This window comes from Heterocephalus glaber, unplaced genomic scaffold, assembly GCF_053883595.1.
Source record: "Heterocephalus glaber isolate CG9 unplaced genomic scaffold, H.glaber_assembly_v1.0 deba00001479, whole genome shotgun sequence".
NCBI classification, from domain to species: domain Eukaryota; kingdom Metazoa; phylum Chordata; class Mammalia; order Rodentia; family Bathyergidae; genus Heterocephalus; species Heterocephalus glaber.
Window position 1 is genome coordinate 14,700,093 of NW_028258316.1, and position 27,275 is coordinate 14,727,367.

The 27,275-nt window shown below is 44.7% G+C and overlaps 1 protein-coding gene across 18 annotated transcripts in view; it reads left to right on the forward strand.

Annotated features, from left to right (window-relative positions):
* Cdk5rap2 (CDK5 regulatory subunit associated protein 2) overlaps positions 1-26,707 on the forward strand; it is a 193,924-nt gene extending 167,217 nt beyond the window's left edge. For 10 of the 18 annotated variants that reach the window (XM_087182822.1, XM_087182813.1, XM_021262166.2 and 7 more), the window contains 6 exons: positions 1,690-1,767; positions 9,462-9,724; positions 12,166-12,309; positions 21,330-21,456; positions 25,932-25,978; positions 26,608-26,707. In XM_087182822.1, the coding sequence (XP_087038948.1) occupies positions 1,690-1,767; positions 9,462-9,724; positions 12,166-12,309; positions 21,330-21,456; positions 25,932-25,978; positions 26,608-26,688 (740 nt within the window). In that variant the 3' untranslated portion in view covers positions 26,689-26,707. Of the gene's footprint in view, positions 1-1,689; positions 1,768-9,461; positions 9,725-12,165; positions 12,310-21,329; positions 21,457-25,931; positions 25,979-26,602 lie in introns of all 18 variants that reach the window. The other 8 variants (XM_087182815.1, XM_087182820.1, XM_087182826.1 and 5 more) reach the window with 4 other exon arrangements.
* Positions 26,708-27,275: the final 568 nt, after the last annotated feature.

Sequence of the window (27,275 nt, forward strand, 5' to 3'; positions counted from 1 at the left end):
GGGGCCATTCTGTCCTTTCTGTGGTTTTACCCAATTTATCATGCCATGAACATTCTCTCTGCTTTCACATGGCCTTCCTGATGATTGTTTGCAAATTATTGCCAGCTACCAAATCACTAAGTGATCTCTGATTTGGACTTCTATTAAACATCAATGTTGATATGCTTTCTTTCTGTTAAGCAATATTCTTAGGATAAAATCTACCTTATAAACCGTCACTGTGTCAGCAGAGAGGGCAGCTTTACCATGACTTCATCAGCATGGCCAGCACTGCTTAAAATATAGGCCGCCCTGGCCCTTTTTAGGGCTTATAGGAAAGTGGGCCCAGTAGGTTTTGGGGGTGGCTAGGGGAGATAGAAGCAGCGAGAACCATTCCTTACTTGGGTGCCTAGAGGGAGAGTGGACTAGTTGCAGTGAGGAGCCATTGAACTTCCTTTTCCTGCTTCTGGAACTTAACTAGAGGCAGCTGCAGGACATTGGCCATGGGCATCAGGTTGTGCTTGGAGCTCACGGTACTGGCTCAGCAGAGAGCCTCTCCCGTCCCCCTGTGTCCAGCTCAGTCTTACATCATGGGCAACAGTATGTCTTCCCTTGTGAGCGACGTTTTAGGACTGTATTTAAGTGCAGCTCCTTGAAGTTATGTTTTAAAGGCTGCTGTCTGGTTGAAAGTGATTTCTCTCAGACGCTGGCTCCAGGGAGCTGAAGTCCTGGCTCCTTAGCCCCAGGAACTGCACTGCACCCCTGGCAGGCACTGAGTACTGTCAGCCTGCCCCTAGAGGGGCATGGATGGAAGCTTGGGTAGAGTATCCTAAGGCCTAGACACTATTCTTGGTGTGCACTCACATGCATGATGAGGCTGGATAGACCACTTCCTGTCTCTGCCCCTTGGTCTCCTGTTTCCTGAATTACAGGGATCTGAATTACAGTGCCATTTTGCCCACTTCATTATTGAGAATTCAGTGGCTTTTCAGATGTGAATGTGCTTTCCAAGGTTTAGAGCACTGCACAGGTCAGCTATACAGTTCCTAATTGATTTTGTCTCCTAATAGTGTTTCAACTGCATCCCCCAGGTCCTACTGCGGGTCAGTTTCCTCTTGCTCAGGTTACTGCAGCAGTCCCCACACTCATTTTTCCAGTCCAAACACAGATCTCAGCAAACATAATGCCTTTGAGTGGGTTCCACAATCTTTGTGATTCTGGCCTTGCACCCTGCTGTGTCTTTCCCTGGTACCTGGGCTTTGGCCAGAGGAACTGCTTCCTCTTGAGGGACACAGTCCACACCTCTGTGACCTTGCACCTAGTCCTTTCTCTAGCTGGCATTTCTTTCCGTCCTTCTCATGGGTCATTCACAAACAATACTGTAGGTGTTAGCTTTGGGAAGCTGCATTGGAGCCAGCACCTCTCTCACCTGATGAGGCTGAGTGCCCACAGCCTGTGCACTTCCCTCTATTTACCTGTCTGATGAGAGAGTTCTTCCAGGGAAGACACTGAGCCTGGTCACTCTGCCGCTGGTGTCTTGCACAGGGCCTGGCAGGACTAATGCCCAAGGAAGATTTGAATCAATGCTTGTGTGTCTAAATAAATGTATGTATGTGTGTGAGATTCTTTACCATATCCTCATTCTGTTTGTTTTTTCTAATGATAGTGAAACTAACAGTTTGTTTCCTTCTTTTGCTTTGCATTTTGTAGGTGGTGACAAATATTCCATGGCAAGTGATAATTCATTTGAACTGTTTGATTCTACTCAGACAGTAACACGAAACTCAGGTACAGAACCGAAGTCTGGGTAACTGAGGCAGTGTTAGTGATGGCAGTAGAACTTTTTAAGTGGAAGCAAAGGGGTTTACTGGTCCCATCTGAGTATTTGGCAGGGATTCTGGATTCAGAGTCTCAGCATCTCTAGCAGATGATCTCCTCCTCCAAGACAGCTAATCCTTCCCTAGGATTTAGCAGCCTCAGCAACTTCACTGGGTTTCTTTTTTTTTTTCTTTTGTTGGTACATTTTAGATATACAATACATTTACATTTATCATTGGGTGCTTGTACCTGCACATGATGTATCTTAGTTCTTACTTTTTCCCCATTACCTGTGCACCCTTCACCCCTTCCACCCTTCCCTATTTACATAGATTTCGTTTCCATTTTTTTTCTTTTCTCAAAATTTTTCCTTTCCCTTCTTCCCTTTCTCCTTCCCCTCCCACCACCCCTACACCTTTGGACCTTTTCCTCTTTCAAATTATGAATTATTCATTTTAATCCTTATTTACACTTTCAGTTTCTCACACTAGAGAAACTACTCGGTATTTACACATGTGTGTCCTATTTATTTCACTTAACAGTATGGCCTCAGTATGCATCCATTTAGCTATAAATGTCTCTAATTTCTCATTTTTGATGGTTGAGTAGTACTCCATTTCATAAAAAAACATATCTTCTTTATCCAGTTTCCAGTTGATGGGCACTTGGGCTGTTTCCAAGCTTTAGCTATTACAAACTGTGCTGCTATAAACATGGGTGCACATGTATCACTGTGGTATGATTCTTTTAATTCTTTGGGGAAGATACCCAGCAGGGGAATAGCTGGGTCAAATGGAACCTCTAGCCCTAGTTCTTTGAGGTATCTCCATACGGATTTCCACAGTGGTTGCACCAGTCTGCATTCCCACCAACAATGGAGAAGGGTTCCTTTCTCTCTACCCCCGCCAGCATTTGTTATTGGTTGATTTCTTGATAGCAGCCATTCTTTATTTTGGTACCGGGGATCGAACTCGGGTCCTTGAGCTTGCGCAGCAGGCGGCGAAACCACTGAGCTAAATCCCCGGCCCAATAGCAGCCATTCTTTCTGGGGTGAGTTGGAATCTCAGTGTTGTTTGCATCTGGATCTCTCGAAAGACCAGTGATGTTGAATATTTTTTCATATATTTATGTACTGCTTTTACTTCTTTGTGTGAGAAATGTCTGTTCATTTCAGATGCCCATATTTGAATTGGGTCTTTGAATTTGGGGGGCTCTGATTTTTTTCAATTCTTTATATGTTCTAGATAGTAGACCTTTGTCTGAGGTGCAGCTGCTAAAAATTTTTTCCCACATGGTAGGTTGTCTCTTAGCTCTGTTGGTGGTTTCTCTTGCAGTGCAGAAGCTCCCAGTTGTTGATTCTTTGTACTGGTTCCCATGCTACTGAGGTTTTGTTCATAAAGTCTTTTCCTATGCCAATGTCTTCAAGAGTTCTGCCTAACTTATCTTACAGCAATTTTAGTGTTTCTGTCTTAATATTTACATCTTTAATCCACTTCGATCTTAGTTTAGTGCATGGTGATAGGTATGGATCTAGTTTTAATCTTTGGCAGGTTGAAATCCAGTTTTTCTAATGCCATTTATTAAAGAGGCTATCTTTCCTCCAATGAGGGTGGTTGGCTCCTTTGTCAAAGATGAGGTGGCTGAGTATGTCTGGAGTTGTTTCTGGATCTTCTAATCTATTCCACTGATCCTCATGTCTGTTCCTTTGCCAGTGCCATGCTGATTTTATCACAATAGCTTTGTAGTATAGTTTCAAGTTGGGTATTGCGATACCCCTAGCCATGTCTCTGTTGCCTAGAATTGCTTTTGCTATTCTAGGTCTCTTCTGGTTCCAAATGAATTTTTGGATTGTTTTCTCTAGCTCTGTGAAGTATATTGTTGTAATTTTAATCAGCATTGGATTCAATCTATATAGTAGTTTTGGAAGTATGGCCATTTTCACTATATTGGTTGTTCCTACCCATGAACAAGGGATGTCTTTCCATTTTCTTGTACCCTCTTCGATCTCCTTTTTCAGAGTGCTGTAGTTTTCAGTGTAGAGGTCTTTTGCTTCCTTTGTTAGGTTGATTCCTAGATATTTCATTTTTTTGGGTTCTATTGTAAAAGGAATTGTTTCCCGAATATCTCTCTCAATGGGTCTGCTATTTGTGTATAAGAAGGCTATTGTTTTTTGAGTTGACCTTATATCCAGCTACTCTACGGAATCTGTCAATTAGGTCTAGAAGACTTTTGACCGAGTTTTTTGGGTCTTCTATGTAAAGTATCATATCATCAGCAAATAATGACAGTTTCACTTCTTCCTTTCCTATCTTTATTCCTTTTATTTCTTTCTCTTTTCTAATTGCTGTGGCTTATGTTTCCAGAACAATATTGAACAGGAGTGGTGATAGTGGGCATCCTTGTCTTGTTCCTGATTTTAGCATGAAAGTTTTCAGTGTTTGACCATTTAGTATGATGTTGGCTGTTGGTTTGTCATAAATAGCCTTAATCAGTTGAGATAAAGACCTTCTATTCCAATTTTCTGTAGCGTTTTTATCGTGAATGGGTGTTGGATTTTGTCAAATGTCTTTTCTACATCTGTTGAGATGATCATATGGTTTTTGTCCTTGACTTTGTTAATATGGTGTATTACATTTATTGATTTACAAATGTTGAACCATTCTTGCATCCTTGGGATAAATCCAACTTGGTCAGGGTGTATGATCTTCTTGATGACACTCTGTATTCTGTTTGCCAGAATCTTGTTGAGGATTTTTGCATCTATGTTCATTAGGGAGATTGGCCTGTAGTTCTCTTTTTGAGTTAGGTCTTTCCCTGGTTTTGGAATCAAAGTAACACTTGCTTCCAGGAATGAATTTGGAAGCCTTGCTTCCCTTTCAATTTCCTTGGTGAGTTTAACGAGTAATGGCGAGAGTTCTTCTTTAAATGTCTTGTAGAATTCAGCAGTGAAAGCCATCAGGACCTGGGCTTTTCTTTGTTGGTAAATTTTTTATTACATTTTCAATTTCACTCATTGTTATTGGGTTGTTTAGAATTTCTATATCTTCTTCATTTAACTTTGGTAACTTGTATGTATCTAGGAATCTGTCCATTTCTTCTGTGTTTTCCATTTTTATTAGACTGCAGGCTCTCAAAGTAGGTATTGATGATCCTGTGGATTTCTGCTGGGTCTGGTGTGACTTAACCTTTTTCGTTCTTAATTACATGGATTTGAGCCTTTTCTTTCCTTTTTTTGATAAGGTTGGCTAAAAGTTTATCGATTTTATTTATTTCAAAAAACCATTTCTTTGATTCATTAATTTTTGTATCATTCTCTTAGTCTCCATTACATTGATTTCTGCTCAGATCTTTATAATTTCCTTTCTTGTACGAGCTTTGGGTTTGTTATGCTCTTCTTTTTCTAGGAGCTTGAGGTTCTGCATCAGGTTATTTAACTGAGTTCTCTCTGTTGTCCTAATATGGGCATTCACGGCTATGAATTTCCCACATAGAACTGCTTTCATTGTGTCCCACAGGTTCCTGTATGTTATACTGGCATTATCATTTACTTGTAGAAACTGTCTAATTTATTCTTTAATTTCCTTTGTGACCCATTGGTTGTTCAGGAGGGTGTTATTCAATTTCCACGTGTTTTGGGGAGTTTTGCAGTTTCTTACATTATTGACTTCCAATTTTATTGCACTGTGGTCTGATAATATACAGGGGATGATAACTTCAATTCTTTTACATTTACTTAGACATGTCCTATGAGGTAGCATGTGGTCTATTTTGTAGAATGACCCGTGTGCAGCTGAAAAGAATGTGTATTCTGATTTTGTGGGGTGGAACACTCTGTAAACATCTATTAAGTCCATTTGTTTAATAGCTTGGTTCAGTTCTAGGATTTCGTTGTTAATTTTTTGTCTAGATGATCTGTCTATTTGTGATACTGGGGTATTGAGGTCCCCCACCACAGTTGTGTTAGTGCTAATTTGGTTTTTCATGTCCATTAATAATTGTTTTGTATAGTTGGGAGCATTCGTATTTGTTGCATATATGTTTAGGATTTTCATCTTTTCCTCTTGGATTGTTCCTTTCACAAGGATGTAGTGACCATCTTTGTGTCTCTTAATTAGTTTTGGTTTGAAATCTACCTTGTCTGCAAATAAGATTGCTACGCCTGCTTTTTTCTGGGTTCCTGTCATGTGGAGAACTGTTTTCCATACTTTTACTTTCAGTCTATGAATTTCCTTTTGAGTTATGTGTTTCTTATATACAGCATATTGCTGGATTTTGCTTCTTAATCCATTCTGTCAGTCTGTTTCTTTTGAGTGGTGAATTGAGGCCATTAATATTGATAGTTATAATTGATAGATATTGACTCATCCTTGTCATGATGTTTTACTGTTGTTGGCTCTTTTATTTCGTATTTTCTCCCCCTTTCCCTTTAGTGTCTTACCTTGCCTAGTGGCTTTCCTCTGTTGGGCCTCATGGAGTTGTGACCTTCATTGCCTTTTTCTAGGATATTGCTTAGAATTGTTCGGAGTGCTGGTTTGGTGTTCATGAAATTTCTCAGGTGTTCTTTGTCGTGGAAGTATCTAACTTCCCCATCGATTTTGAAAGATAATTTTGCAGGATACAACAGTCTAGGTTGGAAGTTATTTTCTTTTGGGGCTTGAAATACTTCACTCCAGTCTCTCCTTGATTTGAAGGTTTGTGTTGAGAAGTCTGTCGTGATTCTGATGGGCTTTCCTTTGTAGGTGATTTGTTTCTTTTCTCTAACTGCCTGTAGAATTTTGTTTTTCTGATGGGTTTCTAGGATCTTGACTATTATATGTCTAGGTGTAGATTTTTTTTTTTTGATCATGGCTAGTTGGAGTTCTATATGCCTCACTTATCTGTATGACCAATTCTCCACCTCTGTCTGGGAAGTTTTCTATTATTAGTTCTGTGAACAGTTTTTTATGTCAATTGTACTTTCTCCTGTTTTTTCGTGGACTCCCATCAGTCTTATGTTGTTCTTCTTTGCATCCTCTAGAAGCTGCTGGATTGATTTCTCATGGTCCCTTACTATTTTTAAGAAATCTCTGTTTTCATGGTCCTTCACTGCAATCCTGTCTTCTATATCTGATATTCTGTCTTCACATTCCCTTAATCTGTTCTGTATGCTTTCAATGGAGTTTTTAATCTCCTGAATATCTGTTTGAATCTGTTTCATGGATTCCATTTCTTTCTTATGTTGGGCGATCATGGTTTCCATTTTCTTTCTTATGCCGGGCATTCATGGCTTCCAGCATGTTTCTGAGCTCATCTGTTTTTTTAATCTGTTTCTGTTCTAGAGCCTCTAATCATGTCTTTCACTCTGCTCACCATCTCTGTAGTTATCTGGGAGATTATTTCTGCTTTGAATTTTTCTAGAGCCTCATTCATCTGTTTTGTTACTTCCTGTGCTATCAGTTCAGGGTGTCCAGGTGGTTGATTGTCAGACTTTTCCACCTCGTTTTCCCCAGAATTTGCCTTTTGTGGGGTGCAGGTCACTTTACTCAATTGTCTTCTCGTTTTTGTTTTTGGTACTGTCCTTGGTTTAGTTCCTGGGTTGATACTTTGAAGTTGCTTATTGTAAGTATCTTTGTTGATGTATTTAGAACCCTTATGGAATGATTGCATCTCAGAGGTGTCTTCAGATAGCTAGTCTTTAGGTTTTGAGTCTCTAATGGCTCTGAGACTGTCTCATTTTCATTGTACTAGGAAGGACAACTGATTAGATCAGAACACCTTAGCCCAAGTGATACAATTAGCAACACAATAACATCAAGTACCTCTTAGAAAATGACATTTTGTGATAGTTATTAATCTATCACCTTTAACTGTGTGAATTAAATCAAAATCAAGGACCAACCCAACATATATTGATAGTGAATAAACTCTTCAATATAGCAACTTTACCCTTCAGAATGGGGAGTTAGAAGGAGTTGGGGAGAGTGAGATAGGTAGGTAGAAGGGTAGGGGAAGGTTAGCAGTGAGGCCAGAGGACACAGGTGAGAGAAACAAAGAGAAGAAAAGAAAAATAAAGAAGAAATATGAACTAGGGCCAGAATAGGAACAGAAAGGGAGATGAAGAACAATGTGGGACAGCAAAGGAGCAAGAGAAAGAGAGAGAGAGAAAAGAAAAAAGAGAAAAATAAAAAATTTTAAAGGAGTAGAAAGAGAAGGAAAAAAATTAAAAATAAGAGCAAAAAAATAGTGGTAATTTTGAAAATAACAAATAAAAGATAAAAATGAAAGGACTCCTTCAGGGTATGTCTCTGCTGTCACAATAGACAATGTGGGCAGAAGTGTGCAGTTATAAGTCAATGAGTCTCAGTAAGCCAGTCACAGACCCATGAGATTCAGGCAGATTTCAGGCTCCAAGTCCCCAGTTGAGCTCCCTGTCCTCCTGCAGGGTTGAACTCTGCAGGTTCTATTGCAGGTTCCAGCTCCCTTTCCCCTGAAGATGGTCCAGGTTCTGATGGGAGGTGAAGATGACTCCAACTTACCAAGTTCGGTGGTCTGGTGTGCCTTTACTGCAGAGATTCTCTTCACTTTTCCAGTGGGCTTCTGTTATCCTCAGGGAGCCTGAGAGAGGCCGTCTCTCTCTTGTTCATTTCTGCAGTTCAGGACAATGGCCTTTATGTCGCCCTGTGCCTCTGTAGTGTGGAACCAGGTAGCTGCACAGCCAAGAGGCCAGAGGTGGGGGGGTGGGGTTGTAATGGTGGTGGCTGGCACTGTTGTAGGTGCCCGCATGGCTCAACGGGCGGCTGATGGGCATGCCCGGAGGGTCCTTACAAGCCCTTGGTTGCAAGTGGGTGTAGCCAGCCGGACAGAGCTAAGCTCAGTCAATCCTGGGTGCTCTGCTCCTCCTTCACTGGGGGTCTGTTGCCTTCAAGCATGGCCACTTTCATGGCTTTCAAGGCTGTCCAGCATGCAGCCCCAGTGGGACTGCCCAGCCTTCACCTTCTCCCTGGGGTAGACAGATGGGTCACCATCCTGCAGGCAGGCTGCACACTCTCCTCACTGTGACTTTCAGTCCTACTCTCAGCCAGTGATAACCCTACTACTCGTCAAGACTCATCCTGAATGGAGACTTCTTGGTGAAAAGCCTTTCCTGCTGTCCCCAGTCAGAATTAGTTATCCAAACTGCCGTGGGTCCAAAGGCAAACGGTACCAGGCTTTTACCTCTGCCTAGAGTAATTTTGGCTCCTTGTTCAGTCCAGCCCACTTGTTGATGCTTCTGGGAAGCCTTCCCTGACCTTTCCCTCCTTTCTCGAGGACCATTTCTCTCTGGGCTCTGCTGGTCCCTACTGTGCTGTGGCACCTCCTGCAGTATCTGTTTCGATTAGACCCTGGGCTGCTGCAGTGTGGGACCAGCTGGACTCACCTTGTGCATCTGGGGTCTTCTGCTGTGTGGGTGGTTGATAAGCATTGGGTGAATTGTCTTGAGCCTCCTCCTGTCCCACAAGGTGAATAATCAGCCTGATGTGGGATGGTGTAGGTGGAGGCCCAGGAGCCAGGCTCTTCCCCTCTGGGCTTGTGCTGGGTACCGTGTGAGCACCAGGGCCTCCCTTGACCTTCTTTGCTGGCTTCAGCATTGTAAGCTCTGTGAGCACAGGGTGCTATGATCTGATGTTTCACCCCTTGCTTTGCAGCTTCAGAGGTTCCCCCATGCTCTGGCAATGATGTGGACTCCCTGTCCTGTGATAGCAACTCTGCAACCACTACCTCGTGCATGCCCCACCCGGTCACTGGCCACCGCCTGTGGGCCAGCAAGAGTGGCCACCATGTCCTAGGCCTGTTTGAGGACTATGATGCCCTGTGGAAGCAGATCTGCCAGGGCCAGAGGCTCCTTGCTGAGATGGACATTCAAGCCCATGAGGCTCCCAGCCCCACAAATCAAGAGCTGGAGACAAAGGTAACTTGACCATGGAAACCTGGGAGAGAGATGCTTACAGGGCAGTAAGTGCAGGGGCTGGCTGACAGGCAAGCGTCCTCAATGAGGCCCTCCAAAAGGGACCAGAAATGAGGCCCAGAATAGCTCAGAGGTCAGTTCCAGTATGGAGAACTATTTGTTGTTGGTTATGGGAGAACAGTTTGGTGAGGTTTGTACCGTGACACTGTGACCACTCCACAGGGATCTGCTGTACTGCTCCTGTGAGTGCCTCTATCTCTCTAGTCTCCCATCTGTCCTTCTGTCCATAAGTCCCTCTGTGTGTCTAGCCATTCATCTATCTAGTCCACCTACCCACTGCCCAGCCAGGCTGTGTGCTCATGCTCAGTGGCTACTGTGAGGAAGTTAGAGGCCCTGATAGTCATGAAGCGTATCACACCGTATTATACCACACCATATCATGCTGTACCTTACTACCCCATACTGTATCACACTGTACCACATCAGCCACACCACACCATTCTGAACCACACTCCACCCATGTTGTACCACAGTTTCCACAACTGCCTTGGGATGAGCTTGCTGGAGGGAAATGTCCTACCTCACCTTAAGATCAGTGACGGCTTTCTCTCTTCTGACACAGGAGCTTTTTGTATGGTATTTTACTTCTTTCTCAGAGCAAGCCTATGAAGGAGGTGATGTGTTCTCACTAGAGATGCTGAGAAATGACTTGAGGCAGTCACATTCAGACTCAGTTCTCTGTCCTCTGAGGTGCTTTCCCTATGTTGTGACACTGCTTCTGCCTCACAGGTAGGTCAGTGTGGGCCTGCAGAAGCCACTAATTCTCCCTGGACAGTGATTTCAGGGACTCAGGTTTCTGGTCTGTCTTCTGCCTGCCTCTTCCATCATCTCTTCTATCCCCCATGTGTCCTGCTATGAACAGGCTGGGCTGTGTGCTGCTGAGTGCACTTGCTACCCACGTCCTGTCTCCATCCTGGCTCCCTGTTCCCTCAGGCTTGGGATCTCCTTCAGGCTGTTTTACCTCCCCATTTTGCCTGCGCATCCCACTGGAATCTTCTTCCTCTAAGTTCCCTTTCATTGAGAACCCATGCATTCGACATACACTTTGCTCGCTTCCTCCAAGGCTTGGGTCATATCCTCTGCCTACCTAGACTAGACCAGACCTCTCACTACCATGAGTCACAGGTTGTGGTCCCTCTTCTCAGGACTTTTTACCGAGGATACTTGAGGCCCCTACATCCTGATACATGTATAGTAAATCAATTTTGCATTTTGTATTCCACCAGATTGCAAGCTTCAGGAAAGCAAGGGTAATGTCTATTCTCAACGTTGTATGGCTACTAACTAGCCTAGATCCCAGGAATAGGTCCTGGTAAATATTTAAGTTAATAAATACTAATAAGATCTTGTTCTTTTCTGGTTAAAATCTTTATTATATGAAAGCTAGAAATTGTATAAAAGTTTAAAAATAAAAGATATTAAACTACCTCTTAGAGGTCAGCACTTTAAATTTTGATTTATGTACATTTAGGGCATTCATAAACTTTCTCAAACCTACTCAGAAATGTATGGTTTTCATGTATTTGAACTCACATAGTATTAACACTTTCCCTATCTCATTCAGTATTTTTGTAGTACTTGACTTTTAGTAGCTGCCAATAAGCTGACATGTGGTTGTACCATCATCTACTCTCGCTTTCACTGTTTGTTGGGCATATAAACTGTAATGAGGCTCCCTACACATAAATCTGATCATAGTTTTGGTTAGGTATGAAGTGGAATTACTGGTTCAAAGGTTGTGAACTTTTTAGGGCTCTTGCCATGTTACTTTCGGAAAAGATTTTGTCTCTGTTTATGAGCATCTCTTTCACTACACCTTTGTCCTTTTTGAGTATTTTTCTGTATGATTTTATGTCAGTGATATTTAAAAAGGGTGTGTGAGTCTACATTTATTACTTGGGAAGGCAAATGCTCTTTTAATTCCTTTTTTTCCTCTTTGTTATTTCCCCTTCTCTGAGTCACAGTCTGTGTTTTTTTAATGCCCTTGGCGTCCCCCACTGTGAGTTTGCTTCTGTTACCAGAGAGGGTGAGGGAGACTTTACAAGGCCCAACATCATGTGACAAAAACATCTCCACGGCTCCTCTTGCTGTTGTTATTTTCTCTGGAGGGGCCCTGTGGGCTGTGGAGTGGTGCGAGTGGCCCTGGCACGGATCCTCTCCTTGGTGTAGTAGCAATGAGTTAAGACTGGTGATTATTAATTCATCTACACTCACCACCAAAATTCTCTCACACTCTACCATTCACCAGTTTTTGAGAGCAATTAATTGGTGTTGTATGGCACCAGGCTCTTGCTCAGCCTGTGAAACACAAGCCTACATCTGTTAGAGCTTGCTTGTCCAGAATCTCTTTCAAGACTGCATTAAACGGCTTCTTTTTTTGGTAGGGCCCACACTCCGCATCTCTGTGCAAGTTTGTCTCCAGCTTGAGCACAGCCAGGCAGATCCTGGAAGAGGCCTCGAGGTCACTGAAGCTCCTCTGGAGAGTTTCCCTCCCGCCAGATGGCCAGTGCACCCTCCACTGTGGGCAGGTAGGTGGTGACGCATGCTTCAGCAGCACAAGGGTAGCTCTGGGCCTGTGTTTCTATCCCCTCTGTGCCCAGTCCAGGCTGGCCCACCGCTGATGTTCCCTCAGTGTGGGTATGTGTCAGAGGGAGGGGAAGGCATCAAGTTTATTACAACTTTGTTGTGTTCTCCTCTGATCCCCAGCACCCTGAGAGCTCAGCTTACAGCCCTGGCACGAGTACCCCACTCCTAGTGCACTTCAGTGAGTAGGATTCTGTCCACACTCCATATCCAGGGACACCGAGGCTTGGGTCGAGGTACTGGCTGGAAACCATAAGTATATGAACTCAGAGTGTATTCTTTCACTTTGGAGGCTTTAAGGTCTGCTTGCCCTCACGGATCGGCTCCTGCTGTCTACTCACAGTCACTTTCACTGTAGGTGCCTTTGCCTGGAGCCTCTGACCCCTGGTGATAGTTTTCAATGGGTTTTAGGGAGCCACGTTCATGTTTGTTTTAACTACTTAGGAGTAACAGGTCCAGAGCAAGAGCCAGTCAGGCAGAGCCCTGCCCTGGTGTCCATGGAGTCCCTGTGTTTGTTGTGACAAGGTGCCTAGCCTCTCTGGCTAATCCGGGAGCCCCCTGCTAGAACAGTGTGCAGGTGTAGGAAGTTAGAATTCTCTGCCTGGCCTGATAGGTATGTCCCCCTTCATTGTCTCCCCTGTAAGTGCCTGCCAAAGGCCAATGGGAAGTCAGAAGAGAAGCTTGGGTTCTGTGTCATCACCCCATTTAGTTACACTCCTTTTGACATGTCTGAGACCTGGCCAGAGAGGCACCCCCCTGTGCTCTGAATGTTCTAGTGAGGAGCCTGTCCTGAGCTTCCTTCTTGCGAACCTGGGGAGCAGTTTGGGAGTGCTGAGTTTGGGGAAGTTCATAACTATCCCTTGCACAGGAAATTTATTTCAAGCTGATGGGGGCATCGAGTGGAAGACCTGTGTCAGGAGGATGGTGAGACTCAGGAGTTGTGGCTGCCACTGGGTTTTCCTTTCTTCTAACCCACCCACCTCGATTCCATCTTATCCATATGTGACACAAGACAGCCTGGCTCCCTGTAATGTTTCCTGTCCCCCTTCTGGCTCCTTTTCATCTTCAAGTCTTAGCTTAATGTTACCTCCAAGTCAGAGAGGTCTCCCTGATCACTCACCCATGGTGTTGTCTTCTGTTTTATCCTAGCCTTTTTCACAAATTATAATTTTATGTTTGTTTACCCTCTGTCTTATTTCATGGGGCCATATCTAGTTTGTTTATATATTTTAAGGAATGAATAGATGAATGAATAATTTCTTCACATACTACCAAACCCTCATACCTGTCCCATAAGATTTTTAAGTTAACATATCTAAATTGAATGTTTGACCCTCAATACAGTGTTTTTATTTTCAGCGCACAGTGTGCCTGGTACCTTTGGCCTGGTGTGAAGTGCATGTAAAGCAGACTAAGTTTTCAGCGGCAATCCCAATGGCTTTTAACTACCTGCTGTTTACTCCTGAGTATCATTAAATTCCCTTTTGCATTTAACGTCTCATCCCATATGACTGCTTGGAAAGTGTCCATCATGTGCATGTTTATCTAAGAAAGTTGGGTGGATGGGTACAAATACAGATAGACACTTGCTTAGAATAATTTTTTTTTGAATGGCGGGTGAACAGTAAATATACAGGCTATGCACAGGGATGTGAAAGAAAAGATTGGAGGGGAAGGGATAAAAGCTAGATTTCTCTTAGTAGACCTTGTCTTGTAGGTTTGACTTTGAAATTATATAAAAGTTTTACGTAATTATAAACAAAATTCATCAAAATAGAATGAAAAACTATTTCCAAAAATTCATAGTAAGATGCACCATAGCACCTTTACTGTACATGGCCCTGAGCGCATAGCCACACAAAGATGCCCACAGTGTGGTGATTCGATTGTATACCCCTAGTAGAAATACTTCGAGGGCAAAAGGAACCACCAAAAACTTCAAAACTTTGAACTTCTTTCAGTGGTTATATTGTTAGTGATAATACTGGTATTGATACTTTGAAACTATTATATTTCTATTATAAGATAAAACAAATAACTTCACCAGAAACTGAGATTTTTACTGTTAGAGACTGAAGATATAAAATCAAAGAAATAAAAGCCCTGAATTCCTAAATTTGAATTATAAACACCACTATGATGTATTTTATATTTTAAAAAATGTACTAATTCATTCCATGTAAAAGGCTAAAGAAATAAAATTCAACCCAGTATCAATAAGGACCTCTAATGCCCAAATTATGGTTTCTAAGTGCCTCTTCCCTCTAAAAGGACCCAGAGCTTCCTGGAGAAATGGCTTGATTCTAGGTCTGGACAGCAAATACACAATATGAGCTCAGAATCTGTTGTCTCCTGGTAAGAAAGGAAAAAGGCAGGGTGGAGGGGGAACCTGTAGACTTACAGTGACTCTCAAAGTGTGGGTTCTGGAAATTTGTCACAAAGAATCTTGTCACAAGGCTGGAACCCCAGACCAACTGAATCAGCCCTTGTAGGAGTGGCCTAGCAGCCTGTGTCTACAGACCCTATCTGGAGCTTCCAGACCCACTGAATTAGAAGACACTTAAGAGATAACACATGCAAAATGTGAATCTTATTTGGATCCTGAATCATACAAATTGTTTAAAAAAATTAAAGTTAGGAAACAATCAGAGAAATATGTTCCCTGACTCAGTATTTGGTGATACAGATTGAATACCACTATTTAAAATTCTTGGACCAGGCAAATGGTTTTGGGTTTTTTTTTTTTCTTCAGAATTTGGGCACAGGTTAAGCATCTCTAACTTGTAAACCCAAAATCCAATTGACTCAAAAAGTTTTGGATTGAGAGCATTTGAATTCTGGACTTTCAGATAAGGTATGTTCAACCTGGACTAAGGAATTCTTTTCATTTTTTAGATATGCTAATGATATTTTGGGGTTTTAAAAACTTTTTTCCTAGAGATATATGCTAAAACATTTTATAGATAAAAAGACATGATTGGTTTCTAGGATTGGTTTCAAAATAATCTTGGGAAGAGGATGAGCAGTGGTGTGGATCAAGTAATTTGGTCTTGCACTGATGATTGCTGAGGCTGGATAGGTACCAGGGGGTCATTATCCAGTTCTTTCTGCTGTTGTAAATGTTTGAAGTGTTCATCTTATAAAGGAAAGAAATAAGCAAATAGAGCTACCCCAGAAGTCAGGCTGAACACTGACGGAGAATGTTGTGACCTCCGGGGAGGAAAGTGGCTTGCGGCTCTGAGCTCAGTGCCAAGGCGCTTGGTAAGAGTTGTTCTGCTGAGCGCCTGTGCGATGTCCAGCAATCTGCTTATACTCACCATCCCATTTGCCCATACCTGTAGCTCAGGGAGTCAGGTGTTCTTTTTAATTAACAAATGAGAAGTACATTTGAACTGTAAGGCTCAAATGTCCTTATGCCTTTCATTTTTTATTTTTTAATATATTGTTATTTTCATTTGATCTAAAAGTTGGAGCTTAAACTCTAGGGAGTTAAATGGCACAGCCAGGATGTGCCAGAGCTGTGCTTTGGAGGCCTTGTTATTTTCACTGTAGTATCTTTCTGTAAAAATGAAGACCGGAATCCAGTGGAACAGCAGACATATAGTAATTAAAATTTCTTGTTTCAAGTGCTAGACAGGCCATGTACAGGGTGTTAGGAGAGTGCCAGTGAAAGCGAATCTGCCAATTCACAAATGGTGTCATGGCACCTGCTCTGAGCCAGGCATGGGTGATCAGAGGAAAGAAAGGCACTTACTGATGCAGGCAAGTAAATGACCAGTTGCTGCAGTCACTGTGACAGCACAGTGATGGGGAAGGGATGGCCGCTGAAATGTCCCGGAGGAAGTGCGAGCAGAGCTGACTGTATAAATGGGATAGGCGTTGGCTAGGCAGGTGTGCAGTGATTCTCCCCCAGCTTCCCCCACTGCGGGGTGACTGATGGGCCAGAGATTGTCATTCTGGTGGCACAGATGTTGTAATTAAGGCTCTGAACGTGGGGTGAATTTGTCCTAGAGTGTGCAGCCTGTAAGCCATGACCAGAGCCCAAGTCTTTTGGGCCCAGAGCCTGCAGAAGAAAATCAAAGCAAATGTAATGTTTAAATTAGGATGTGTTTTGGAAGAACCACTAAAATCCTTGTACCTGACATGCTTGGTTAATCTTAAAAGTAGGTTAAGGCAAGGAATCAAAAAATGATACATACCTTAAGCATTTTAGTTTAACTTAAAACAGATAAATGTACATTCATTTGCCATTCTTTTGATGTAGGACCAGGCCTTTTCTTTGAATATGGGTCTGCTGATTGGAGTTCCACATCTTCTTTCTTTCATAAGCCACATTCATACTGTATGTCTGTCACTTCCAATTTCTGTTTCTTTAAGTTGAAGAGAAAACTTAGACACTCTAAAAGCAATCTGAATATAGAATTCCTGTAGTCTGTTCCTCCCACATCCTTTATAGTTGGCTCACCCACACCTAATTTGCCAGAAATGTGTTTTTCAGTGACTCATCTTTATCTGGTCTTTCCTAAAGTGTATATTAGTTTTCATACAGCTAGCTCTCTGTTCAAATACATAGTTCATAGTTTTAATTAATATTCAGTAAATTCTATAATTGGATTGTAACTACTACTGCCATGAGCAAGTTTGGGAGCAAACTAAAGGAATTCTTCATGAGCTGACAACATAGTTACTCTTGGAGCAGAGGTATTTCACTAGCGTAGCTGGTGGCAGGGTGTTTGGCTGAGAGGAAGGGGGTGTCCTCTGCCTTGGGGATGGTTTAAGAGAGATTCTGTTGTGTGTGTGTTTCATTTCAGAGAACTGGGGAGGTGATTTACTTCCCATCCACACTTTACTCTGAAAAATCAAAATAGGTCCTTCTAATGGATCATACTCTCTTTTTAAAACCTTTGTATTATCTTTGTAAGACTTTAACATCACTCCTTGGTATATACCCTGGAGAGTTAAAGTTAGTGTGCTATGTATGGAGCAGTGGTCCCCAACCGTTTTGACACCAAGGACTGGTTTTGTGGAAGATGATATTTCCATAGACGGGGGTATATATACATGTATGTGTGAGATTTCTCTTTAAAATTAGTATATGTTTGTGATATGTAGTGATTACGTTCTTCAGTGCTAGCACTGCTGCCTCAGCTCTACCTAAGATCGACAGGCATTAGATTCTCATAAGGAGAATGCAACCTAGATCCCTCACATGCACAATTCACAATGGAGTTCATGCTCCTATGAGAATCTAATGCTGCTACTGATCTGATAGGGGGCAGGGCTCAGGCAGTAATCCAAGTGATGGGGAGTGGCTGTAAATTCAGATCAAACTTTGCTCACTTGTCCACAACTCATCTCCTTTTGTGCAGCTTGGTACCTAACAGGCTGTGGACCAGTATTGATCCATGGCCTAGGTGTTGGGGATACCTGCCTTAGAGATACCTTCCTTCCTATGCTCATTGTGGCACAGTTCACAAACACCTAAGCTACGGAATCAGCCTAGACACCTGTCAATGGATGAATGGATAAGAAAATGTTGTAGAGCTATATTTATTGCTGTCAAAAATGATTATAGTATGATACAAATTGAGTATTACCTATAAAGAACACTGTCATGTCATTTGCAGGAGAATGAATGGAACTGGAGATCATTGTGTTAAGTGGAATAAACCAGACTCAGACAAAAATCTCATGTTTTTTTGCATGTAGAATCTAGAGAAAAAGTTTAAAGCAGCACTATACACCTATAGCCTGAAGGAGAAAAGGTTTGATTTAGCTCACATTTTCAGGAGCTTCATTACATGGTCAGTAGGCTCCAAGGCAGAGACATCACGGCAGAACAGTATGGTGGGGCAAAGCTGTGTGGTTCATTATGGCCAGGAGGCACAGCAGGGGAGCAGTGCCAGAGAGTCATGGGGGAGGGACCATGCGTAATACCAAGCCCACACCTCTGTGACTCACCCCTGTACACCCAAGAGCATACTTTACTAATCTAGTAGGCATTTCTCAATCCAGTGAAGTTGATCTATCAGGATTAACTGTCACAATCCACCCCTTGTCCATTTCACACCGAAACACATCTCCTTAAACCATCATTGATCTCCAAATAAAGACAATAGCAAATTCATAATTCCACCTAATATATAATACAGTTATCCTGAGCACATCCAGAAATGGAATAATCCCTTCTCCAAATTCTCAACAGTTCTAGCATTTTCCAGAAGTCCAAATCCAAGCCTCTTCTGAGTCTCAAGGCAAATTCTTAGCTCTGAACTTATGTTTTTCCTTTTTTTTCTTCAAAGTACAAAAAAAGATCCAATGGTACAAGGTAAACATTCTCATTCCAAAAGGGAGAATGGGGGATAGTAAAGAATCAGAGCACACAGCAAGACTAAAACCTAGCAGGGCAAACATTAAGTCCTATAGCTCTGTGCTTGAAATCCGAAGAGCTTGGCAGCCCCACCCCTGTGGCCTTACTGGTTGCAGCCCACAAGTCCTCTCTTGTGCTGGCTCTACTCACTTACTACATCCCCAGCATCTCCAATATCCTGGAGTCCCTGCTTCACCTTTGGCTTTACTCTGAACAGCTTCTGCTCTAGGGCCCTTTGCCTGGCCTTCTGTGCCTTCCTTTGAGACCTGATTAGAAGCCTCCCTGACCTCACAGTTTTTACATTCTGCGTCCTGGTAAGCTAGCATCATGTGGATGCTGTCAGTGGAAGCAGTAACCAGTTCCTCTTAGACCATGACTGCACCCCATTTCCCAGGACAAAGGGGTCTCCACCCTGGACCCCAGTCCTGGCAGGGGATCAGATATCCAGGGCCAACCAAGGCTCCTTAGGAATGTGAGTTGACAGGGAAGAGGGACCATGGCCACACCTCCATGACCCTCCCACACACACCTAGAAGCCTGCTTTCTGATCTGCTAGGCCTTGTCCAGTGATGTTGACATATCAGGATTAATGGTCACAACCTCAAACAATTTGAAATCATATCTCTTGGAGATATTGCTATTAATGTTTTGTTGCCATCTTAGTAAACGTATCTATGGATTTGGGTATGTGTGTATATAGTAAACAGGAATGCCTTAGATACAATATACAGGCTGTGTTCTGGGATCTTTTTGTCACCTACTATAATCTTTTGATAGCAATAAATCTGTAAACATTTTTAATAGTGGCAAAATTATTCCTTTCTATGTAAGTACCATTACTTTTTGAGATTCATATTAAACAAGCCAGGTTGCTTATTTTTTTCCTACCAGTAGCAGTGCCAAGGTTAATATCAAGGCATCTTCTTGTGCTGATTTTGTTACTCGTTGGGGTAAGTGCCGTGGTATAGGGTTGCTGGGTCAGACACCCAAGTGCTTTTACACTTTGGTAGATTTGCCAGGCCTGATAGCTGGGCCATGCCCGTTTAGTCCCACCAGTGGTTACCAGACTGTTTTCTCTTCAGCCCACTGGGTTTTATCCAGTTTTGTCAATCTGAGCAGCAGAAAAAGGCTTCCAGTTCAAAGATCTAAATATTAAAACAGAAACACTAAACTTGCTGGAAGATAGATTACGTAGAACTCTTGAAGACATTGATATAAGCAAAGACTTTATGAACAAAACCCCAGTCACATAGGGACTATCGCAAAGAATCAACAAGTGGGATCTCTTATTAAAAAGCTTCTGCACAGCAAGAGAAACCAGCAACAGAGTGAAGAGACAACCCACAGTGTGGGAAAAAATTTTTACCAGCTATTCCTCAGACAAAGGACTACTATCTAGAATATATAAAAAACTTAATAAAATCAGACCCCCCCCCCCAGATTTAAAGACCCAACCCAGAAATGGGCATCTGAAATGAAGATGAAGTAGAAACTGCAATGTATGAAAAAAATGTTCAGCATCACTGGTCATTTGTGAGATGTAAATGAAAACAACTCTGAGATTCCATCTCCAGAAAGAATGGCTGTTGTCAAGAAATCAACCAATAACAAAGGCTGGTGGGGCTGTAGGAAAAAAGGAACCCATCTCCATTGTTGGTGGGAGTAGACTGGTGCAACTACTGTGGAAATGAGTGTGGAAATTCCTCAAAGAACTAAAACTAGAGGTTCCATTTGATTCAGCTATTCCTCTTCTTGGTATCTTCCCATAAGAATTAAAACCATACCACAGTGATATATGCACACTCATGTTTATAGCAGCACAGTTTATAATAGCTAAATCTTGGAAACAGGCCAGGTGCCCATCAGCTGATGAATGGATGAAGAAGATGTGATTTTTTTATACAATGGAGTACTACTCAGCCATAAAGAAGGATAAACTTGAGACATATAGCTAAATGGATGCATCTTGAGACCATACTCTTAAGTAAAATAAATTGAACATGCATGTATAAATACCAAATTGTTTCTCTAGTATGAGAAACTGAAACTGTAAATGAGGACCAAAATGTATAATAGATATTGTGAAATAGGAAAATGTCCAAATGAGTAGGGGAACTAGGGAGGGGGTGGAGGAAAGGAAGGAAGGGAAAGGAAAAAATAAGAAAAAAAGGAAAAAATGGAAACACAGCTTTTATAAATAAGGAGGGAAAGAGGGGTTGAAGGAAGGGTAGGGGAATGGGAAAAAAGAATCCAGATATATCATGTAGAGGTACAAATTCCCTATGATGAATCATTATATATACCTACAATATACCAATAAACTTAATTAATTTAAAAAATATCTTTGCTAGTGAAAGTGAACATCTTTTGATAGGATTTTGTAATTCTTCCTATGTAATATGTTATTGATTGATTGATTGTGGTACTGGAGATTGAACTGAGGGCTTTTACACTAACTAACAGCCCTTTAATTGTTTATTTTGTGACAGAGTTTCCCTAAGCCACTAGGTTGCCCACACTGGGCTCAAACTTGCCATGTTCCTGCCTCATGTTTTATATTCTTAGTTCACTTTTTGAATTCCTTTTTCTTTTTAGATAAGAGAAATGAAAGCAGAGATCACCAAACTACATAAAAAACTGTTTGAACAAGAGAAGAAGTTGCAAAACACTGTGAAGCTTTTGGAGCAGAGCAAGCACCAGGAAAAAGTCATCTTTGACCAGTGTAAGTGGGCACCTGGGAAGTGGCCACCATGTCTGATGCTTCTTGCCTGTGAGGCCAGACAGTCCAGCCCTCACTCACCCCACTGGGTCCAGACCGTTGGTAATCATGCCTCCTCTTTGTGGGCTTCTTTTCATATCTCATCCTTTCTGCTCTGCACAGAACTAGCTTCTTTGGCTATACCTTTTCAGAGGGACTACTCAGTGCCAGGGGCCATCCTCCTGCTGGGGCATAGGTGTGTGGCAAGTGCTTCTTGGGCGCACCAAGGTGGGAGCAGCATGATTGTCACTGTTCTGGGAGGTGGGTGTCCTGGCCGAGTCTGCAAGGAGGAGGAGGTGATGTCAGGTAGAACAGGAAGTGGCTGTGAAGGCCTGGAATAGCTGGGATAGACTAGGCCAGGATAGGGTTTTGTCTGTGACAAAGCAGAAGTAGCTCCTGGTACTGGAGTGAAGTGGGAGCTGCCTGTGGCCACTTGAGAGGGATGGTGCTGAGGGGCCAGCGACTGTGTCGTGAAAGGCCTCAGGTGGCAGGCTCAGGGCAGCTCTTAGGTAGACTAAGGGCTCCACCTGTCACATCTGTGTGTGACAAAGGCTCACTGTGGCTGTCCATCAGTAAGCAGGAAAGGACAGGCAAGGCTGGTGGCATCCAGAGGAGACGTGGCTTCAGGCAATCCTGTAGGCAGATGCAGAACCTCAGGATTGGAGAAGTTAAGCTCCTCTGTCAGGTCGGGCCTAGCTCTGGTCCACTGATTTAGAGGTGAGTGGGAACAGCTCACTCCGGGCGTCAGCCCTCAGCACCCCTGATGTGTTCATTGTCTCCAGTGACGCAGCTCTGGCCCTGCCCTGCACCATCTGCATTGCAGTCTGTCTTGGGAGAAGCACTGACTGGGGCACCTGCCTTTCTGAGGTGCCAGCAGCCTTATGCTGCTCTTTGTTTCCAAGCCCAGAATTCTAGGGTGTTTCTCAGAGGCACAGGAAATCAATTACTGCAAAGTAGGATTTCCTGCTTAGTGGACCCCTGGGAATCTTCTGAAAACAGCCCCATGAGACTGGCTGAGTTTGAAATGCAAGTGAGAGAAACTTAATTATGAGCAGCCCTGGGGCATCTGTCCTGTGCCCCCATGCCAGGTCCAAGGACAGAGGTGGGTGAGGAGCCTGGGTTTAACTGAAGGGTGGCAGGGCACAAAGATTCACTACAGGTCAAGACGCATCCCAAGAAGGCTAAGAGGTATTGAAGGGTCTGATTAAGGCTCTAGTTCAAGACCAGCTGGGTCTTGAGGGATCAGTAGGAGTCAGATACAAAGGGGCAGGAACTGATCCTATGAGAGCCTTGTGGCCTCGCACCTGGGAAGCAGCAGAGCAGTGAGCGTTCCCGAATGTGCTTAGGACATGCCCAGGGGCCAGGTTACCTGGAGCCTGTGGGCTGGACTTGAGCAGCAGCAAGGACTTGCATGGTTCGTTTGTGTATTAGACGATCCCGGGGCTGAGAGTGTAGAGGCAGGGGAGACCTGTGAGGGGTCTGGGGCTGGGACAGGCCCACAGGCGGGCAGCAGGGAGGCTTGAAGGGCTGAGGCAGGGCTGATGGGGAGAGGATGGTTTTGAAAGATAGCCAGGAGGTCCTCTCAGCAGAGGGCTAGATGTGGTCTTCTGGCTGAGGAGTTCATGTCACTTGAGAGAGAGGAGCACAGGGGATGGGGCCAGTGCCTGCTAAGGAGTGTTTGAGTCAGACTCCTGGGGCAGCAGGGAGAGAAGTGAAGCTTTATCCAGCTCTTGCTCCTAAAACCAGAACCTTGCTTCTGCTCAGTGGCCCAGCCTGAGCAGCCGAAGCGCAGGATGTATAGCCAGCACCAGCCCTGTCTTTGGGAGGGGCCGTTTGGGAGGCACAGTTTAGTTCACATGGGTTAAGTTACTGTGGCAGAACAGAGGACAGAGCTGTGCCATGCCCTGCCTCCTTGGTCGGTGAGTGAGGAATCAAGAATGAGCACAGTTCAGAGCTCTCTTCTCCTGTGTGACCTGGGTCAAGTGGCTGAAGTTCCCCATCTCTAACGAGACAGTAATCCTGAAGGACAGAGGCTGGCCACACGGCCTGGGATCTACTCCAGCTGTGTAGAAAGCACCTCTGTTTTCTCCTCTGGAGTAGGGTTGAGAATGCTTAGCACAGGGCCAGGGGGAGCAGGATTTCAGCAGGTGTTACACCTCTCCCCCTTTCTCTCGGTTAGTCTGCACAGAATCCTTTGTACAGAGGTGGCAAATGATTCAAAATAAGAACCCCCAAACATCTGGTAGCATTTCCCCTCCTGATGCATTGCCCATCTCTGTCTCCAGGGCCGGACCTGGGGCTGGCTTGGCTCAGGGTGGGATGAGGGGCTCGTCCCAGGTCACACAGCCACTGGCCAGCCAGGCCTGTCCTCCTCTGTGTGGGGCTCCGAAGCTGGCCCCGGGAATTCTCCAGACCCTCTCAGGCTCCTGGGTCTGCTTCTGGCCCTGACATGACTGAGTGAAGGTTGGCATTATGTCCCCTCCTCCTTCCCCGCATGGTGATGGGGACAAGCAAGGGCAGGGCTGGCTGGGCCGGGCTGACACTACACCTCCCTCCGGCGTCTATGGGAGAGTAGGGAAAGGGGGTCACTAAAGAGGAAATCCTCCTTGCAATAATTGATCCCCTGGGCCTCTGAGAAACACCTTAGAAGACTAGGCTTGGAACAAAGAGCAGCACAAGGCTGATGTCACTGGCTGGTTGTACACCTGGAACCACTGGCTTCGCTTCTGAACTTCAGGTCCTCATTCGCCAAGTGAGGGCAGTGACCTGGCCCACCGGGCTGGGGTCTTCAGTGGCCTTGGCCTGTGGCCAGTGGGTAGCTCAGCTGCCATCTTCCTTGCAGGCTTCTGCCGAGGTAGGAGGAGCCTTGGGTGGGGCTGGGCAGTCCTGGGTGTGAGATGCTTCTCGGCGCTGGGGCCACATGTGGGACACGTTCTTCGCTGCCCTGTCCTGATCTTCTCATCGCAGTGGGGATTTCTGTGCTTTAGAAATGGACAGTGCTGTTTAGAGCTAAGGGGCGCTTCAAACCTTGGGCCAGGTGACCCTTAGCTCTAACGATGAGTTTTGTTCTCTAGTACATTCAGTACCATTTCAGGATTATTTTTAACCTCCTCACCATGGCACTTAATCGTTTCTGGGTCACAGGCCCCTTGGTGAGTCTTGGGAGAGCTGTGGTCTCACTTGCCAGAAAAATGTGGGTGTGCTAAAACCTACCACCTGGGTTTCAGCCCCCCCCCCCCCCCCATTTATACACTGCGTCCAGGCTTCAGGGCCACACACACACACATTTCTGGTGTTTGGGGCATCACAGACAATTTGCACACTGTGTTTGTGCTTCACACACCTCCCCTTGCACACACACTATATACTATACATAGTCTCAGGGTAAGAACAATAACTTCCACTCTGCAGCCTGGGGCAGGGGTGGAGGCCCAGAGTCACAGGGGCTCAGTTAAAAACAAAGCCCACGATGTCTGTACCCCTTCCCTGATGTCACAGATTACAAATACATTTTGTTTCCTCCACATGGAAATTTTTGCAAAAAAAAGAAATGTATTTTCAAGGCCACCACAGGCCCTCTTCTAAATAAGAGACGGAGGAGCTGGGCTGTGTGTGCTGGGGGAGTCATTTTTCCTCACGCATCTCTGGCCAAAGGCCCCCACCCAGCGAGTGAGCTGGTTTCCTGCCTTTGCCATGCTCTGGTCAGAATAGGTTCAAGGTCAGCTCCAAACCCCTTGAGCAGTGCCCTTCCTGCCGCTGCTATATTTGTGTTCAAGAAGAGATTGAGCGAGGCAGCAGCCCTTCCTCAAAGGAGCTCGCTGAGAGGTGGGCACTCCTGCTGCTCTCTCCACATTCTGCAGCCTGCCCAGCTCCCAGCATCCCCTGCAGCCACCAGCCTGTGCCTGTCCCTGCAGAGTGAGCCTTGCCTGGGGGAAGCACACGGGGCTGCAGCAGGCAACAGAGACAGAAATGCCCAGGGTTCTTTTCCCCAGGCTGGGAAGAGCTTGCTGCAAGAACCACTGGGTAAACCATGGCTTCACACATGTGTTTGCTTCAGGGTGCTGGCAGGCCAGGACTCTCTGCTGCCTGTGCCTCACAAAGGTGAGTTTGGGGTACCTGGGCAGCCAGCTGGAAAAGTAGAGCCCTGGTGTCCCCTCTATGAAACAGCATAGCCTGCTCTGCTCTTCATGTCCCTGAGAGGTTATGGCTTAGTGAGGACCTGAAGAGGTGTCCACAGTCTGCCCTTTTGGATGGATTCTTTGGCCCTGGGCCACATGATGGGACTGGCGGGGCCTGTGGGCTTCTCTCCGGTCCTATGTTTAGGGCTGTCCGTGTGGCTGACCCCTCCAGCTTGGGGCTCTTCCTCTCTGCGCTCGGTTTTCACCTGCTCTCCTGACATCAGTGTCTCATCATTCCTCCTTTGCCTTCTTTCTCCTCAGTGATCGTCACTCACAAAGTCCTGCGGAAGGCCAGAGGAAACCTGGAGGTAATGCCCCTTTGAGTTTCTTTCTCTGAAAAGCCCCTGGTGGGTAGGTGGGTGCAGGTCCAGAATTGGCTTCCTTTGAACCCTTTGAAGCCCTGAAGTTGAAGGTGGAGCCAGTGGACATGTCCTCCGCATACACTTGTATTTTTCTGCCAGCAGAGAATGAAAACTTCCATAGTTTAAAATTAATATACATAATGATCACATTCACAGGAATTTGTACCTGTACATAGTGTATCTTGATTCTTCTCTCCCTCAACAACCCTTTTTCCCCTGCTTGTTCACAAAAGCTTTGTTTTCAATTTTTCCTTCTATTATCTTTTTTATTCCCTCCCCTTCATTTTATCGTGCCTGTCATAAGTGGCTATTCTAATATTTAGATTTTTTTTACTAGTGAGAAGCATAGCAATCAGTGGATGGCACGTAGTAGGCATTTGTTAAGGTTTCCTGGAGGGAATGAGCACAGTGTGATCTCATTGTCGTTTTGTTCTGTAAACATTTACTGATCAGACTGTGTCTTTGAAAACAGTTTAATAGTAACATCTGGCCTTTAACTCTGTTGGGGAATCTCACTTCAGAAACCCTCCATTGACCTAAAATTCTCCTTTCTATCCTCCCTTTTCCTAGCTTAGGCCCGGAGGGGCCCACCCGGGGACAGCCAGTCCCAGCAGACCCGGCTCCTGAGGATGACTGCCAGCCAATTAAGCCAATAAAGCTTGTGGCCCCAGATCACGCCATGTGTCTGTTTCCCATGTGGCTCCTGGTGGTGGAGGAAGAATTGGCTGATTGGCCCTAGGACATCTGTCCTTCTCTCGGTGCTTTGTCCCAAGTTCGCTTAAGGGTGGTCGTCCCAGAGGTTCAGGGGCTCTGAGACGAGGGCTTAGGAAGGCCTTGCACTCTGGGATGCTGCACTGGGTTTGAATCTGCGCAGGGATCTGGGGCTGAGGCTGTGCCTTTGGTGGCTTCACAGGCTCCCCTGAGTTTGCCTAGTTCTCCCAGCCAGCACCATGGTTTAAAGCTTCTTAAATGACTCACTTCATTTCAATGGCCTGATTTGGGGATTGTGTGGGACCTGAGCCCCAACTCCCATGTGGGACGGGCCAGGGTCTCAGGAACCCCATGGCCCTCGGGTCTTGCCCAGATCTCACTGCTGAGCCCACTCGGGGGTGTTCAGGGCAGGGACTCCCTGTGGCCTGGCTCTGGGCACTGTGCCTTCGCCCAGTGATCTTGCAGAGCACTCATCTGAGGTGGCACTGTTCCTCATTAGGAAGGAGCTGTGTGAGCCCGGAGCTGGGACTTA